The following is a 19,624-nucleotide window of genomic DNA, read 5'->3' on the forward strand; positions in this document are numbered from 1 at the left end:
TTCACTAGAAATTCCCTTCTAGCAATGCAATATATCATTGGAATCAGTCAGGCTTTGTTTCTCTATGTTGGTCAGGATCCTCCCAATCACCCCAAATAATACCCGAGTTAATTATCGGGAGAAGTGCAAGGAAACTCGACCAAACTCTGATGAAGTGGAACAATCTTTCGGAGAACGGCACCGTACAGACGCCTTACTTACGACATTTAACCGAAAAGAACTACTGCTAATTGTAAATAATTTTCTTATATTATTGGAATTCAGTTTTGTTAGACTTTTCTTTCATACAAAGGCATTCTGCGTTTTACGATACTCCGCGATTCCGCCGATCCACCATTCGTCTGTTCCATTATTTTGTTGAATAACTCAAGATGCTTGCTCGCTTCGTAAATTTAGTGACCCTTCTTGTCATAAGTCGCTGACTTAAACAATAAAATGCTGTCTTTCCAAAGAAAGAAAACTCCTCAAAGCTTCAGCGACTTGCAGACCACCACTTCCGCGATATTTCCGCCAGCAAAAGTTTTGTTTTAAATCATCGGTCGGTAAATGCCCCGGGGAAATTATTTTGGGAAATGTATCGTCTTTTGTAGCGTAAACCCAAGAACTGAATAGATTGTATCTTCGGATCTACATAATCTCCTGAATTAAACAGTAAAGATGCTCTCCCTTTAAAGAGAACTTTTGTCAGTTTTAAATCGTGTGGAATCCTAAAATGATTATGAGATTATTACTGCTTTCTGCTGTCTGCAGTGTTACGACAAGAACTGAAAACATAATTTAACTAAGGGCTACAAGCCATTCCCAAAAGGGGAGAACTCAACTGTGCATCGGGTGCGAAAGTCGAAGTACAAAGATACTCCGAAAAACCTTAAGTAGCACAGGGAGACATGAGTGAAAATTGGGTTAAGATCTGAATTCTATTGTTAACTCAGTTACTCGATAACACATGCGGCTTTGCCTTCCATACGAGGCAATTGCCACCAAAATGATGGAAAAATAAATGAAAAAAGAATAAAAATAATAAGTGACAATCTTTTATCTTTGGGCTTGAGGTCATGGCGGCCATACCAGCGACCACAGATCTAAAACGAATTTCGCTGGTTCATTCGCTCATATTCCTGCTTAAAGAAGCAATTTATCCAGCAACACCGTCACGTTTCTCTGCATCAGCCTTCTTATTAAAGGATGACTTCGATACTCTACGTCGCTGAGGAGAGGCTTTCATCGAGCATGATACTTAATGGAGTATTCGTCATTATACTCTACAACAGCTTTATTGACAAATGAATTGTGTCAAAAGTGGTTTAAATTATAGGTATTTTTTCTAAAACAGTATTATTGACTAGAGAAATCCGAACGTTTATCAACAAAACGGGAAGTTTACAGTAATTTCCCGTTTTCAGTGGAGTGGGTCGGCCATCATTCGTGGATGGATGATTCTCATCAAGTAGTTTTAGTTACATGTAATAACACTTGCTATAACAAACACTGGCATAAGATGACAAGGCAAAATAGAATCTACAAATTTAAATAAAATTTGATGGGCATTTTATCCATTCCAAAAAGGTAATGATATAGCTGAAAAAGCATTTTAACAGACAGCTCTTCCCGATGCATCACATCCGGTAGACGTGCTTACGCAATCTATCTGAAGTGATGGAATGCAAATTGTGCACACTTGTTCGTGCTCATAGCCGAAAAACGGAAATATTCGGTCAGGTAACGTCACAGGAAAGTGTGAGGGTTAAACGTAAGCAGCTTCCTTTTAATACAAGTTCAAACACAACAAGAAGACAGTGCTGAGTACGTGTCATCACAAAAACATGGCCTTTTCTTCGTTTCTTCGTAAAAATAGAAAGTCGGTCGCTGTAATGCTGTTTTTGATGACGTTTTGTCCGTGTGGCACAGCAGATTTACTTGATCCAAGTCTTTTCAATCAAACACTAACTAAACTAGCTACAGATGGACTTGGGGTCTCCAGTTTGCAGGTAAGATCAAGTTTCAAAGTTCAGATAAACGTGAAGTCCTTTGAGTTTCAGTGTACGTTAAAAAATGTTTTGCACAAGTAAAATTCCTGTCAATGTTCACGTCCTGCAACATGTTTTCGCTTACCTCCAGCAGGAGAAGAATTATGTATCATTTTTGCAGCTAAACAAATTGACAATTTAACGCAACTATAATTATAAAAAGAAATCATAGTTTTCATACAATTTCACGTTGTAGCTTCAATGAGCTACTCATAACAGTCAGGGGCATTTAGAGAAAAGTGAGTATACAAAACCCACGATCACTTACATAAGCCACATCGTTCTTTGGCTCCACTCAATAAAGACTGAGCAATAATATATCAAATAACGACAGAGACGCAATAGTGTTAACTTCCTTACAACACCAGATTGAGCTTGAGGAGTAACACAAGATATACGTGGTCATTGAAAATATTAGTTACACTAAACAGTTGGAAATTTGTTCGTATTTTTAGTACGAGTTAGAATGTACTGCATAACCTGGGGCTCAAAGCCACTTTGCTACCTTATCAATTATATTTAATCGTATGTGTTATAATATGGATAAAATGAAAAACTTTTCTGACAAAGTACTCCAACTGAGACACAGACAATGAAGTATGTTCCAAATATGAGTTATTTATGGATGGAAACAGGAACAAAGCTAAACGAAAGTAAGATTACTGGCAAAAAGGAAACATGCATGTAACCTTACAACAAACATTAGCAACGACATTACAAAATAAACTTTCCGAACATCATGAAAAATATATATGCAACATACAGCATCGATTTAAAGGATATCTAATTTCCTGTAATTCCTCCATTTCTTAATTTTACTGAAAAATGAAAATAAAATAGTGAAAATCGAAAAGCGATCCATGAAAAAAATTCTGAGAACAAGATTAAGGCTCACACAAGCAATAAGCTAAGAATAAATAATCTTCCTTTCCATATCTGTTCAAGACGTGGTCCTCCTTATGTACTTACTTTCATCAATGTCATCTTTGAAGTCTATTTCTTCTTCCAACTATCTCGATTCCATTTCCAACCTTCCATTCCTACTGACAGCACACCATTTACGCGAGAAGAATCGTCATACTAGCTGTTAGCTTTCTCTACAACTCCCATTTTATTTCCTTTTTTTATCCATTCAGCTCACTCTGAAAATCTTGATTATTTCTTATCTAGGCGCATTTTGACAGTTTGAAGTTTACAGAGACAGCCGTGGATGGCAGTCAACTTATCCCCAATCTGGCAGCAAGTGTCTCAAACAAATTCAGAGACAGATATCATGTGGTACAAAGGCTTAAGGTAGCTGTTGAGTCCTCCTGGCCCACACCTCCCTCATCAAGCCCGAAAGAATGTTGTCGTGTGGCGAGTTCATCTAAAAATCTAGAATTTGACTCCAGATTTCGCAAGCGGATCGACACATCAAGTGCGTGTGTAAAGGTATCCCAACTTGCTCCACCAACACCCAAATATGTGGACAATTCAGTCGTGGAGGAAATGAAAAATATTTTGCAAGATAATCCTTTCATCAAATGGCAATACTTTGCATCAGAAGAAGGCATGTTTGCAAATTACCCTGCATTTGAGGATACGGCAGATTGTAGATCTTACGATCCTCGTTTTAGGCCATTTTATGTTGAAACAGCCACGCCTAAACCAAAAGACGTTGTTCTTGTTCTCGACACTAGTGGATCAATGACAGGAAGCCGGCTCACGATCGCCAAGGAGGCTGCTAAGACGTTTTTAAGTACGATGAATCCCAGGGACAGGGTGAGTATAAAGAAAGATCAGGTGTTTTAACGTTCAACCTTCTGCTACCGTTTCATATATAATTCTGTGCCACATACGGTTGTATCTGTTTTGTTACTTTAAAACGTTTTCACGGAAAGGGATCCTCTTTAAAGCACACACATTAAAGTATTTGATTCTATGTCGATATTTGAATTAGTAAGTATTTGCATATTAATGTATAGATGGAATCATTGATCAAATTTAAGACTAACTTTACTGAATGATTCTTTAAGCTACTATCACTTCAAACACACCAATTTACCGATGCAGTTCTTGATGTTAGTCAGGTAGCTGACCTACCAACCGACTTAACTACCTACCACCGATGGCTAAAAGAGTGACTGCCTAACTAACTTGGCAGAATATTTTATCACCCTTTCTTCTAGATAGGAATAGTACGCTTCAGTGATGAAGCAACCACACCAACAGGGCACAGAAATGATGGGCGTGACTGCCATAGCGAACGTTTAGCGGATGCCACACCTATAAATATTAATTACTTGGACAGCTATGTTGAGTCACTTTCTGCTGGAGGTAAGAATCAAAGGGCATACATTTCTATGTCGTTGACAGTCTCTGACTGTGATGTGACTGATTTAAAAGCAGGGTCCACAAAATGAATATTTTAAGGCTCAACCTCAGAAGTTCCCAGCTTTTTTCTTTTTATTAGTGTGTAAAGTCAAAAGCAGCTGGCTGCTGGGGCTCTCCATAAATCTATAATAATTATAATCCTGCCGTCTCTGAAATACAGGACAGACTCAATACTCCAAAGCTTTCCGCTCAGCCTTCAATCTGCTGAAAGGTTCCTCTATTGGATGAGACGCCTCAAGGAGCAAAGTCATGATCTTTCTAACGGATGGTAAACCAACCGATCAACCACAGGAAACTATGCAAACGATACAAACAAAGAACGCAGAGCTTAATAACGAGGTGGTAATTATGACATATGGAATGGAACAGGACTTACAAATCCTTCGAGATATTGCTCATCAAAATGGCTCCAGGTATGGAGTGCCGCAAGCTGCTGACGTCACTGTAAGTAAAACCACCTTATTAATGACACTGTCACTGGCGTAATATGAAAAAAAAACATTGGCTTCCCATAAGAATTCAGACACAATGTTAAATCTAATATTAACCAAACCAAGAAATGTATTGACTGTAAAATCCTTAAACATCGATTCCAAAACGTTTTTCTTCAAAAACCTATTTCTGCCCGAAAAGCCACACGGGACAAAGCCACCGCCAGGCAGTTCCCGGATGGTCGTAACCAAAGCTTCCCAATTTCATGATCAAAATATCTTGACCACTTTGATTCTTGACGAGCTTAGCTTAATTCCCATGGGAAAACCGACATACCTGGCTGGAGCTATGTATACAGTCTTAGTTTCCATAGTAAGTCCTTTACAGGAAATCGTCAGCATTTTAATCATATCTCTATCAGTGTAGAAGTTTCTATACGAACAAGCGATGTAAAAGTATATAATCCTGTTTAATAACGTTATCAGGGGTAAGGGAATCAACTTTAAATCTATCAGTTGGGCCTTAGAAGACCTACTAAGTCATTCAAAAGGGTTTGACATTAAGTGGTTGCAAGCAAAACCTCCTAACTGCTTTCAATTTATTTTAGGCTGGGAAATTTACTTCTGTAGGAAACACAGAAAATTTGCGGAGAGACTTGGCCACGTATTACGATTTCTTCTCTGAAAATGTGGTACACGATGCACCAATCATATCCATTCCTTATGTTGATGCTTTTGGCACAGGTAAGAGTCAGGTAGAATAGTATTACTTGAAATTACGAGTTACAGCTGTTGGTCTCGAGCGAATCAAATGAGCCACCTCTAGTTACTGTTTTTCTCCTATGTACGGGTTTTAACCCAATTAGTCTTTTTCTATTTGCTTCTTGACCTCGCTCGACACTGCTATCGTTTATTAATTTCGATTCTGCTCAAACGCGAGAGATCAACATTACCCTCTTTGACCCTAACGCCCTTGCAGTTGTTCCTCTGCTTACATGTGATGGTATTTAAATCATTCTCTGCAAAAAAAAAATTAACACATACAGATGTGAATAGGACTAGTTAACCATTGGACTTGTTTTCGTATCTCGACAGGTCTGTTAACTTCTATTACACTCCCATGTTATTACCAAGGGAAGTTCATTGGTGTTGTTGGAACAGATATCAGCATGGAAGATCTACTATCGGAAATCACATATTTTCAGCGAGGCCAATCAAGCTACGCTTTCATGGTGGACAGTTCTGGGAGGACCATGATGCATCCTCTTCTACCAGCCCCTTCTGATGCTTTTGGTGATCCTATTTTTATGGATATAACAGCTTTAGAACCAGAACCCGAGTTCACTTCAGTGTTTCTATCAATCAAAAGGTAATAGCTTCTTCCCAGAAGTAGCTATGGTAAAAAAAAAAACTATCGTAGCCTGGCTATGGACATGAAAGGCAGTCAGTGTATATATTTAGCTGTTGCTTCGATACTTCTTCGTTATTGGGAAAAGGAAAATTTTTACCAAAATTGGCAGCAATGTCGCAATCTGATCGGCCAATTTGCCGTCGTCGGTAAAAGTACAGGCCTCGCCTCTTGTGTCAACATATCACGCATCGTGTACCATACGAAGAGAATTGTTTTATTTGGAGTCGATATTGCGGTAAAAGACAAATGGAGAATGGTTTAGCATGGTCTCTGCTCCTATCGACGGCGACATTCGTAATTTTTTAATTACATTTCTAGGACTATAGAATCAAATTTATGATTTATTGCGCAAAAAACATCCATCCTCAAGTTAATCGTAAAGTAATTTGATTTTCTTTTCAAGTGGTGAGTCCGGACAGAAGACGTTTCCATCAAAGCGTTTTCTGGCTCGTGGTGGACAGGTGGAGGAAGGAGTGACAGTTACAACTTATCCATCAACTTATTACTGGAAACCAGTTCAACACACTAACTTCACTGTTGCGATTGTGGTTAAAGTTGGCGATAAGGATGAAACACTGGACACTTTGACCATTCCTTCAGGTGAAGCAAAAAATCAACGGAAATGATAGAAATCATTCGCGAAAGATTTAGATTGGCCGACTTTTCGTTTCTATGCTGACGACTGATAGATCCTCAGTGATGGATTATAGGTCTTTAGAACGCTACCATATTTCTTGATTGTGTTCCTACATTTACATGTTTATAGCAACCTTCCATATTTTGCTCCTTTCCACGCAGGTTTTGAATTCTTGTACCATCGCTTGGACTTAATGAGGCCCGACTCGCCTTGTGTTCACTTTTCAAGATTTGCAGCAAAAGGTGTGGAAAAAGAAGAAAAAAACAAAATTTATGTAAAAGTAGTTCACCCATTCTCTTTTCGCTTGAATAGCATCATAAGCCTTCAAACAAGAGTCAAGCGAAATGTGTCCTTGGTATCCAAAAATATCCAATGGAGAGCCAAAACTCTATAGGCTTTGGACGTCATGTTCAAATATTGTTACAACATTACCTTGGTGGGCCCACTTGAAAAGTGCCTCGCCGAGGAGGCCCCTTTATTGAATGTTTATTTCTTTTGATGTTCAATAATTTTTTAAACCAGACTCAACAGTGGTAAAGTTTAGCGCAGAAGCCTTCACAGATCCATATAAATACCTTGGATTGGATGAATCAGTATCTAAGGTCAACGCTTACAAGAGGTTTATGACAAGTACAATGGCAAACAACCCCGGATTCAAAAGTGGCATTCGTGATACAGTCATAGCAACAAAGAAGGTAGAAGACATTTGGTTTCGTGAAAAGACGGAATATACTAAGTATCTTGTATGGAGATATGTTGGCACAGCCAATGGTGTGTTCAGAATGACGCCTGGGACTTTGCTGGCCAAATCTTACGATCCAAGGAAAAGACCATGGTAAATAATATATGTTTATAAACTTGTCTTTTGTCCTCTAAGTAGACATAATTAGTTCATAAACAAAGATATACGACAGTCCAGGCTAAATGTCCCACTTACCAACCTCAAATCTTGCTTACGTCTAAGCTTTGGTTACCATGTGATATGTCACATTATCATGTCATCTTTCGTCATTTCTTGAGGTACCACACCGCTCTCAGCAACACCGGGTCAGTTGCCCTTTCCACGCCTTATATAGACGCCTTTGGCGCAGGAGTGGTGATAACCGCTGCTCACACTCTCTACCGCGGTGAGATAAACAGCCAGCATACCACCAGCGATAAGGTTATTGGAGTCATGGGCGCAGACTTCCCTCTATCATACTTTCAAAAGCAAGTATATCACGTTTTGTAGACTGTACTTCCATGACATAGCTACGATAGTTTTGTGTCTTTTTACACCGTCCAAAACAGATTATTTTAGACTTTTATATTAGCCACCAGGCTAAAACACGTTTTAACCGAGGTTGTCTTGTGCTAGTTTTTGTCCATATTAATAACTAAGTTCTTTTGTTTCAGACTCCTGACAGATACGTACCCAAAGTGCGAGGAAAGCAGCTATGACTGTTTTGTATTGGATAGAGCTGGTTTTCTGATCATGCACAATGATTTCCTCTAGCCAGAAATAACAGCTGAAACACTGGAGTATGTCCACATCACCGAGAAAGAAAAAGACATCGCCGAAGATCTGATACAAAAAGGTTATCTTGTGAAGAAAGAATGTCGAAATTTGGAGAATATCGAGTTGCAGAGCTTTTACGAGCTAAAGCTTCCATTTCAAGGATTGAGTACTCTTGAGACTGGACAGCGTTGCAAGAGGTATCAGCTATCAGAAATGGGTGGAAGTAATGCCTTTTTGGGTAAGAGAAATAGCAACAAATCTTACAGGCGCCTTTGAATGAATTGCCACATCCAATTAACGCTGAGAACGTTCCTTTTGTCTTTTACATCGATAGGAATCATATCACGAGGAAGCTCGTGTTCAGCCAAGACTTGCAGCTGTTCCACTAACAAAGAATGTTCTAACGTGCAAGGACTGACGTGCGAATGCCCTTGCTCCTCACGACTTGAATTTCATTACTGCAGGAGTGAATTCCCAGCGAGCAAGTAAGCTTACCATGATGTGCAAAGTTAGTAGCACTGGCTTTCGCATGTAAGCTTACAAGCGCCTTATTTCATTTCAGCATTTCCATTTGTTCCGTGCCAGCTACTGTTCTTCCCTCTGAGCAAGTAAATGATCCTTCAGTGGTTGGCTTAGAGAAATGTTTCGACCCACAATGTGACCGGAAGACTGATTCGGAGTCATGTGATGGAGTCGTGGGCTGCTATTGGTGCGTTAGAGATAAGTTCGACACTCCTCTTTCCAAGAAATACTGCACAGATATCAATACCTGCTATGGTGGCAAGCAAGGTAGATCTTATAAGTGTTTTTTGAAGACTTGCACTTTTCGTCTGTAGTGTGCATTAAACAATGTGGTGTATTGCTCATTCTGTAGGCACAAGAGCTCCAGGAAGCACTGATATTCCAACCAACACCTCCGATCCAGAAGATGACAAGAAGGGCGGTCTCTCAGCTACGGAAATTGCTATTATTGTTTTTTGGTCGTTAATTGCTGTTGTTATTCTTGTTGTTCTTGTTGTTGTCTTCTGTAGATGGATATTTAAATCGTGCAAAAGAGGCTATTTTTTCTGTGTGTGAACGTTTCTTTACCATTTGAACTGCTGCACGGGCTTGCAGGCCAGCTTGTTAAGTTTAATTGATTTTGGATGGAGTAATCCTGATGTCTCATTTCTAAGGTCATTATATGTCTACATTCTTAAGTACCGCTTCTTTTTCCTACAAGTCCTTTCACCGACACAGTTCGGTTACGCGTTAGGTCACTTTGCCAACTTCTTAGAGCATTTTGTTAACGGTGACGTATTATGACAAAACGGTTAATGATTTCAGTGCGGAGAACTTGATAATGCAGAAATTTTACCAAAAGTGGTACAGTAAACGAAAGGATGATCTGACTGAGCGATAAAGGCGTCCAGCCACTAGTATTTTTTCCACAGATCCTGCTCTTAATCTAATGCGGTGATCAATATCATTTAGTTAACAAATTTTAGACAAGTCTTATCGAATGAACGTATTCAAGACAAAAACTACTATGATTTATAGAATATACACTTGGCATTCCTTTAATTACAAGGTTCCCCATCTTTGTGTTATTTTGTGCGGAAAATTTCCCGACAAGTACCCGTCGACAACGTTGCCTCCAAGAGAGGAGTCATGTACTAAGTAATATAACATCTATCCTAGCTCCTATCTCAATTATAACTTGTTTCAAATATAGAAATAAGAGTTAACATCAAACTCAATGAACTGTTTCAGGTGAAGGAAAGAATAGGGAGTAGTTCCTTTTGTAGCACTTTGAAAGTAAAGATTTTCGAAGTTCAAATGAGGCCCAAAAATACAGACAAATCTAATTTTTGAAAAACCAAGCTCTCGCCCACCATCAACATAATATATAAAATGTTTTGGAAATAGAAAATTTGATATCACTGAGTGACCAATACATAATGCATGCTACAGATATAACAGTTATATCGATCGATTACCAAGAGCAACAATGTCGCCTACTTTAACTACACAAAGATAAGATAAAAATGCAAGTGGTTGGAATTCTAAGATTTGAACATTCTTAGTCCATGTTTCTTTAAAATAATATTTATTGTGATTGACCTTTGCTTGAGGTATAAGTTTAGTTTAATATCTTTTCTCCTTTGGAAAAAGGAAACTAAATTGAGTTTCCAGCGGAAAATTTAATGGTACAAAGGTGCATCCCAAATATCCTTTCCTCGAAATTCTCTTCCCTGTCAAAAATTTTTCGTTGGAATCAGCCAGGCGTTATTTCTCTATGTTTGTCAGGATCCTACCAATCGTCCCAACTAATGCTCAATTTAATCATCGGGAAAATCATAGGGAGACCCCACCAAACTCAGATGACCGGAAGTGTAACAATATTACGGAGCGGCACCATACAGACGCCTTAATTACAACATTTTTTTACTGAAAAGAACGACTTTACATTACCAAAGAAACGAAATTTACCAATTACGACCGGCTTACGACAATTGCGACTTGCAGCTCATAACATCACTGCAAACCAAAGTTTACCATTCAGCTCGGATGAAACGTCAGTTACTCCGGTAAATAAAGGTACTTCTTTGGATTACCCTTACCAGGAGAACTGACTTGATGCTTCAGCATGGTTACCGTAAGATGGCTCGCAATGTCTTAATCGTCTGGCACACTGATAATGAAACATCGGGATTAGGGCAAAAATCTTGCGTTGCAATCTGATTGAGCTCAAAATCTACCATGCATGCATATTAACATTAGCCTTGTTGAACCTCAGTTTTAAGTGACTCTGATCACCAAAAAAACGCACCCTCGTCCCGTCTATAGGAGAGGCTTTTTCAATAATGACATTTCGTTTCGCTCCAGTGCGAAGGTTTCGTTACACAATACCATTACGCTGGTTTCCTGTTGTGGTTTCAAAACGCCTTTTGAGTTTTCAAAACGGTCGCGCAAATAACATGCCCTGTGTGATGTTTCCATTCAGATGAAAATTGCTAATGAATAAGTACAGTAGGTTCGCAATATGACTTGACAAAAATTGAAAGGACCCCCCTCACACGAGGAAGTGAATTTCAAAATGGTTTCTGCTTACAGCGTTTGCGGTCTGGATAGAGATCAAACTGCGAAGATTTTCCTCATATCCTTATTTCTCTCATCCCAAGCCTATGCAAGTCTATTAATTGAACCCACTTTCATAGGACAAAAGCTTCGGACATTCGCGAAGGAGGCCCTCGGTGTTGACGAGATGCAGGTATGTGTAAGACAACACAACTTTGCCGTTATCATGTCAGCCTTTTAAGATATTCCGTAAGTCCATCGGAAATTAAGGGATTAGCAAAGTGTTTATTTGGCTTATTCTAAATAGGCTTCTTCATTGCTGTCGAATGTTAAAGACTTTTTCATTCTGTGGGAACGCAAAATAGATAGTATTAAGGCTTAAAAATGTTTACTGGACTTGAAATGTGTTGCTCGAAAGAGAGTATTCATGCGTCACGAATATTCAAAACAAGCGAATTCGAAATCGTCTGAAAGTGTGCCTCAACAGCTGCTTTTTTCATTCATCGCTTGATTCATTAATACGGAAATAAAACTTTGCTTAACGCTATTTCAAGTCATCGATGAATCGCTGAGAATTTATTTCATATTTACTGCTTTCTTGAATTTGATCCATATATGGCCAAGTGCCAATCAAATTGTCACGAAATAGCAAATAGTGTGATCAGTTTAATTCAAAACCACGACGCTTACTTGCGAAAAATTATTTTACCACCAAGATATTTGTGCAGGTAGTATATTGTGAATATCCTCATTAACCTCAAACGCATCTGCCACCATTTGTTCTGATGTCTCTCTTTGTTTTTCCTTCTTGAAATCTGCATCTTTTGGCAGAGTTTGGGTATGTTAGTTGTTTCCATTGCCCAAAAACATTTCTTGCAGATAAGTAGCAAGGAGGTAATATCTTAGATTCAGGAAACGTAATAACCAGCCTAGTTACTAAAATTACTACATGCAGATATCTGCTTACCTTACCTTATTCTCACTACCATTCAGTAATCTGATAATTGTATATTTAGCTTTTGCTTAATTTTTACACATTTTGTAATGTACTTTGACAGTAGGTCCACATCAGCCTCTGGCTGCCCATAATCTAACCTGCTTCACCAAATAAAGTATGTATGTATCTAGTAATAAATAGATAGAGACAGTACTATGATCACTTCTGCCTACCTGCTCAACAGTCTGCTTTGACATTTGTTTGAAGCTATTCCGGAACGAGAAAGGAGACCTAATGAGCCCTAAAGAAAAAAATTAAGTAAACATAACTATAGACTGAAAATATTTTTTACAATTCAACACATGTACATGTCCTACATGTCCTCTCGTATTGATGTTGCAAAGACTAAAAGAAAACTTACCTTAAAGCCAGTTCTAGCTGCTTTACCTTCGGCTGAAACGATTCTAGGAAAACTCATACTCAAGCTTAAATCTGACCTTTCATTGAGACCCGTTTAAAATTACTTAGGAGAATTTCAAGAGCTTTTTTTTTAAGGACACCTTCGGTGATCTTCTTTCTCGAACGAAGTCCACTTCGCTTGCCGGCTAGTTGACAGCGGATTACTTGTTTGAGATACATACGTTGTGTAAGTAAAATTGTCGTGATGCCATGAAATTTATACGAAGGCTTGAAATGGTCGATGATGAAAGGGAAAATGGAATGCGGAAAGATTGATTTGAGTGAGCTGGATGTTGCTCCTTATGACCAGATGGCACACAAAGCTCTGAAGATTTTTGTGAGCTGGATGAAAACTACGCAAAGTTCTTTTTCTAGCTAAAATAAAGAGAACAGCCCGAGACGAACGCGAAGGGAGTGGGGAGTGGCAGGGGTAAGAAGGAGGCCTTAGGTTGTTATAATTTGGATATATCAACAAAGTTGAAATGGTAAATTGGCCACCGTAACGATTACAAAAGCTGACGTTTCGAGCGTTAGCCCTTCGTCGGAGCGAATAGAGGGATTGTGGGTTGTGTGCTTTTACAGGCAGAAAATGGAGCTACGTTATTCGTGGGAACATGGCAACGAGAAAAACACGAATAAATTAGTGGAATGAAAAGCGTTCGTTGATCCCTGTGGGATTTCGACTGCCGATGCTTCGCCTCCTTTAGGAAAAAGAGAAATAAATAAATAATAAATAAATGAAAAAAGGAATAAAATAAGTTACGATCTTTTATCTTTTTCAAGGTCCAGGCGTTTTGTTCAAGGGCTAGAGGTCATGCTGGCCATACCAGCGACCGAAGAATCTGAAACCAAACTGTTCGCTCGTTCATTCACATATATTCCTGCTTAAAGGAACAATGTATCCGACAACCCCTTTCACATTTCTCTGTATCGGCCTTCTTATTAGAGGATGACTCAGTCACTCTAAGCCGCCGTAGAGTAAAGGCTTTCATCGAGTATATTTTGAAAAAAGACCGTTTGAAATGGAATCTTCGGCACTGCTTTCTACAACAGCTTCTTGACAACTGCCTTGTGTGAAAAGTAGTTTAAACCCTAGGTAATACTTTCTAAAATAGCGTTAACTAAACGAACGCGAACGAGTATCCACAAAAGAGGAAGTTTACATTATTTTCCCGTTTTCAGTGGATTGGGTCGGCTATTGTTTGCTGAAAAATGATTCTCATGAAGTAGTTTTACTTTCACGTAATGTCACTTGCTGTGACAAACACTTGTGTAAGATAACAAGGCAAAATGAAGTCAACAAATTCCAGTCGTATCTGATAAAAAACGATTTTTTGGCATTTAATCCATTCCAAAAAAGGATAATGATACAGCTGAAAAAGAATTTACAGAGAGCTTTCCGCAAGAATTTAATGCATCAGAACCAGTGGACGTGCTTACCTTACGCAACCTATGTGACGTGACCGAATATGCAAATTGTATAAAAAAATGTGTTCATATCCAAGTGACGGAAAGATTTGGTTTCGTAACGTCATATTATTCAGGAAGGTGTGAAGGTTCAGCGTAGGCAGTATCTTGTTAAAACGAGTTGAAACACAACGAAAACTCAGTGTTCAGTACGTGTCTTGGCAAAAACATGACGTCTCCTTCGTTTCTTCATAAAAATAGAAATTCGGTCGCTGTAATGCTGTTTTTGATGGCGTTTTGTCCGTGTTGTACAGCAGATTTACTTGATCCGTCTTTTCAGTCAAACACTAACTAAACTAGCTACAGATGGACTTGGCGTCTCCAATTTGCAGGTAAGATCAAGTTTGAAAGTTAGATGTACGTGAAGTCCTTTCATTTTCCGTTTACATCAATAATGCTTTGCACAAAAAAAAATTCGTGTAAACATTCACGTCCCGTAATTTTTTTATTGCTCCAGTGGAAAATTATGCATCATTCTACTGCTAAATAACTTGAAAATTCAACTAAACATTAATGGAGAGAGATCGTAGTTTTCATACAATTTCATGTCATAGCTTCAATCAGCACACCCAACAGACGGTCACATTTTCAAGTGCAACTAGTGAAGAGCACGAAAACAAACCACGGCCACTAACGTATGTCACATATTTCTTTCGCCCCACGCAATAAACAATGAGCAATAAGACATAAATATCGAAAGGACGCAATATTGTTGACATTTATGTATTCACAGTCAGCGTTGAGTTCTCTACGACACTCGGTTCAGCTTGTAACACAAGAACTAGGTGGTTTTTTAAAACAATAGTAGCAGTACGCAATTGGCAATTTGTCCGGTATTTATAACATTCAGGACATGAGTTTCATTGCTGAGATAGATAAATTTTAAAAGTAATTTGTACAAACACGCTCTCAAATCTGCTTTGCTACCTTAGAATTATCAATAGGAGCCAAATTGTTCATTTTGGAGAGATAAAAAATATTCAAACGATTTACTTTGCAAGATTGAAAAGATAACTGTTCTCAAGCCTTATTTTTATTCCAAAAGTTTCTTAATTCCGAGAGAAAACTAAATTATTTCGATTGACCTTCGAAATAACAACCTGATTGCCCGACCTCAAAAATTGACCTCGTTTTGTATGGTAGAAATTCTCACCATGTTGCGAGAAGACCTGCACCAACACCCGTTCATTAATCCTTGTGTCTAATGACTCTTCTTGCATCATCTTATCGGTTGCATTTTGGATAAAATGAAAAAGCTTTCTGCATTGACAAAGTACTCAAACTGAGGTATAGACAATGAAGTATGTTCCAAATACAAGTTATTTATGGATAGTTTAAACAGGAACTGACAAGGCTAAACGAAAGTAAGGTTACAGGAGAAGAGGAAACACGGATGTCACATCATGAAACTAACATTGGCAACGAACAATATAACTCAACATATAGCATAGATCTGAAGGAAATTGGATTTCATTCAACTCATCCGTTTCTTAATTTTACTCAAAAATTGAAAATGAAATAGAGAAAATCGAAAAGCGAACCATAAAACAAAATCGTGAGAACAAGATTAAGGTTCACGCAAACAATAAGCCAACAATAAAAGATTCTTCATTTCCATATCTGTTCAAAACGTGGTCCTCCTTACGTATTTATTCTCATCCATCTCATCTTTTGAGTCTATATCTTCTTCCAACAATGTCGATTCCATTTCCAACCCATCCGTCCTACTGACAGCACACCATTCACGCGAAAAGAGTTGTCATACCAATTGTAAGCTTTCTCTACAACTACCAGTTTATCTCTCATTTTATCCCAGTTTGTCTTGTAAATCTTGATTATTTCTTATCTAGGAGCATTTTGACAAGTTAAAGTTTACAGAGACAGCCGTGGATGGCAGTCAACTTATCCCCAATCTGGCAGCAAGTGTCTCAAACAAATTCAGAGACAGACTAGGGGCATCTTATGCCCCCAAGCAGGAAAGGAGGTAAGCAAAATGCGCCTTTGGTATCCAATAACATCCAGTGGAAGGTCAAAACTCCGTACGCTTTACACGTTATGGATGTTTAATTATTATTACAAATTACCATCATGGTGGTGCCTTTTTCGAGTGGGTCCCTTTTTTTAAATGTTTATTCATTTCTATTGATGTTCAAAAAAATTTCTTAACCAGGTAAAGTTTAGCGCAGAAGCCTTCATAGATCCGTATAAATACCTTGGATTAGATGAGTCAGTATCTAAAGTGAACGCGTACAAGAAGTTTATGACAAGTGCAATTGCAACCAACCCCGGATTCAAAAGTGGCATTCGTGATACAGTCATAGCTACCAAGAAAGTAGAAGATATTTGGTTTCGAGAAAAGACAGAATATGCTAAATATCTTGTATGGAGATATGTTGGCACAGCCAATGGTGTGTTCAGAATGACACCCGGAACATTGTTGGCCAGATCTTATGATCCGAGGAAAAGACCATGGTAGGTAATTTCTTTCATCCTTGCAAACTCTTAAAGGTAAATTCCATGGTCAACAAAGCTTTCTCTTTCATCCTATGAGTAGTCATCATTAGCTCAGAAGTAAAGATGTATGATAGTCCAGACTAAATGTGCCATATAACAATCCCAAATTCAACTGTAAATGCGTTAAAGCTCTAGCTACCATATGATATGTCACATCCACATTTCATCTTATGTAATTTTTAGGTACCACACCGCTCTCAGCAATACCGGGTCAGTTGCCCTTTCCACACCTTATATAGACGCCTTCGGTGCAGGAGTGGTGATAACCGCTGCTCACACTCTCTACCGCGGTGAGACAAACAGCCAGCATACCACCAGCGATAACGTTATTGGAGTCATGGGCGCAGACTTCCCTCTATCATACTTTCAAAAGCAAGTATATCACTTTTGTACTCTGCACTTCTGACAGAGCTATGATTGTTTTGTGTCTTTTTACACCGTCTAAAACAGATCATTTCATTTTTATTCCAAACATAGATACTTAATACGTCAAACTAACTTTTCCTCCAGGCTGAAAAGTGTTTTAAGCGAGGTTGTCTTGTTTCGGCTTTTGTCCGCCATACTAATAACTAAGTTCTTTTATTTCAGACTTCTGACAGATACATACCCAATGTGCGAGGAAAGCAGCTATGGTTGTTTTATATTGGATAGAGCTGGGTTCTTGATCATGCACAATGATTTCCTACGGCCAGAAATAACAGCTAAATCACTGGAGTATGTCCACATCCCTGAGAAAGAAAAAGACATCGCCGAGGATCTGATACAAAAAGGCTATTTGGTGAAGAAAGAATGTCGAAATTTAGAGAATATCGAGTTGCAGAGCTTTTACGAGCTAAAGCTTCCATTTCAAGGAGTGAGTACTCTTGTGACTGGACAGCGTTGCAAGAACTATCAGCTATCAGAAGTGGGCGGAAGTAATGCTTTTTTGGGTAAGAGAAATAGCCACAAATCTTACAGGTCCCTTAGAATGATGTGCCACATCCAATTGACGCTGAGAACGTTCCTTTTGTCTTTTACATCGATAGGAATCATATCACGAGACAGCTCTTGTTCATCCAAGACTTGCAGCTGTTCCAGTAGCAAAGAATGTTCCAACGTGCAGGGATTGACGTGCGAATGCCCTTGCTCCTCACGGCTTGGATTCCATTACTGTAGGAGTGAATTTCCAGCTAGCAAGTAAGCTTACCATGATGTGAGAAGTTGGTTGCACTGGCTTTCGTATGTAAGCTCACCAGCCTTATTTCCTTGCAGTATTTCCATTTGTCCCGTGCCAGCGACTGTTCTTCCCTCTGAGCGAGTAAATGATCCTTCAGTGATTGGCTTAGAGAAATGTTTCGACCCAAAATGTGACAAGAAGGGTGATTCGAAGTCATGTGATGGAGTCGTGGGCTGCTATTGGTGCGTTAGAGATAGGTTCGACACTCCTCTTTCCAATAAATACTGCGCAGATATCAATACTTGCTATGGTGGCAAACAAGGTAAATAAAAAAAATGTTTAATGGAAGAGTTGCGCTTTTCGTTTGTTGTGAGCATTTAATTAATGTGGTGTGTTGCTGATTCTGTAGGAACAAGAGCCCCAGGAAGCAGTGTAATACCAAACAACACCACCAATCCGCAAGATGACGATAAGGGTGGTCTCTCGGCAGGTGCCATTGTGGGTATTGTCCTTGGATCGTTAGCTGCTGTTGTTGTGATGACTGTCATATCTTTTAAATGCAGTAAGAGAGGACGCACTCCAAAGACGGTTGCATGCCCGGCTCCGGCTCCAACAGTGGAATACAACGTGCCACCTCCCACCACCCGTCCAGTAGAATACCCATACAGACCCAGACCCGAGCCTGGTTTTCCTGTGCATAACACAGCCGTAAATATAGCACCACCTAGTTATGATCAGATCATGTCACCTTTTCCTGCCGCTTCTGCGCCGCCCTATAATCCTTATCATAAGGGTGGCAGCGTTTACTAGGCTATGGAATTAAGGAGAACATGAAAATGCAGTCATTTTTCCGGAAGTGGTCCGGATCCATAAACGATGAAGAAGGTCCGGCCACTGGCTTTTTGGCACAGATCCTGCTCTTAATCTAATGCGCAAACCATTAGCACAATGAATAAAATATGTTAAAAATAAAAAAGATCGATATCACTAAGTGACCAAGTTAATGTAAACTACAGATAAATAAAGGCTGATAGTTTCTAAAGAAACTTTTTGGGACTGCGTCGGTGGGGGTAACGAAATAATTTGAATATATCAACAAAGTTGAAATGGTAAATTGGCCACCATTACGATTATAAAAGCTGACGTTTCGAGCGAAGGGCTAACGCTCGAAACATCAGCTTTTATAATCGGAACGGTGGCCAATTTATCATTTCAACTTTGTTGATATATTCAAATTATTAAACTACAGATAGTTTGCAAAAATGTTGCCTAGTGTAACTACAGAAAAATGAGATAAAAATGCAAGTGGTTGAGTTTATAAAGTCTGTACATTCCTTATTATGAATATTCCTTGAAGTTTCAGTTTAGTTCAATATCCTTTCTCCTTTGGAAAACTGAGACTAAATTGAGATTCCGGCCGAAAATATAACGGTAGACAAGGTGTATCCAAAAATTCCCTTCACTAGAAATTCCCTTCTAGCAATGCAATATATCATTGGAATCAGTCAGGCTTTGTTTCTCTATGTTGGTCAGGATCCTCCCAATCACCCCAAATAATACCCGAGTTAATTATCGGGAGAATTACAAGGAAACTCGACCAAACTCTGATGAAGTGGAAAAATCTTTCGGAGAACGGCACCGTACAGACGTCTTA

At 38.9% G+C, this 19,624-nt stretch overlaps 1 protein-coding gene and 1 pseudogene across 2 annotated transcripts; both read left to right on the forward strand.

Moving 5' to 3' along the window:
• Positions 1-1,823: 1,823 nt before the first annotated feature.
• Positions 1,824-19,311, forward strand: LOC148731901 (VWFA and cache domain-containing protein 1-like; annotated as a pseudogene). The gene is made up of 14 exons (XR_016002001.1): positions 1,824-1,988; positions 3,198-3,788; positions 4,196-4,343; positions 4,561-4,844; positions 5,440-5,575; positions 5,927-6,200; positions 6,646-6,842; positions 7,041-7,121; positions 7,402-7,714; positions 7,900-8,088; positions 8,275-8,615; positions 17,840-17,990; positions 18,066-18,292; positions 18,380-19,311. The product of XR_016002001.1 is annotated as a VWFA and cache domain-containing protein 1-like (transcript).
• Positions 16,468-17,370, forward strand: LOC148731902 (VWFA and cache domain-containing protein 1-like). Its single transcript, XM_088761462.1, has 2 exons — positions 16,468-16,772; positions 16,998-17,370. Exons 1-2 carry the CDS (start codon positions 16,561-16,563, stop codon positions 17,218-17,220), a joined length of 435 nt encoding a protein of 144 aa, XP_088617588.1. The 5' UTR covers positions 16,468-16,560; the 3' UTR covers positions 17,221-17,370.
• Positions 19,312-19,624: the final 313 nt, after the last annotated feature.

The sequence above is a fragment of the Stylophora pistillata genome, chromosome 5 (assembly GCF_964205215.1).
Source record: "Stylophora pistillata chromosome 5, jaStyPist1.2, whole genome shotgun sequence".
Lineage (NCBI taxonomy): Eukaryota > Metazoa > Cnidaria > Anthozoa > Scleractinia > Pocilloporidae > Stylophora > Stylophora pistillata.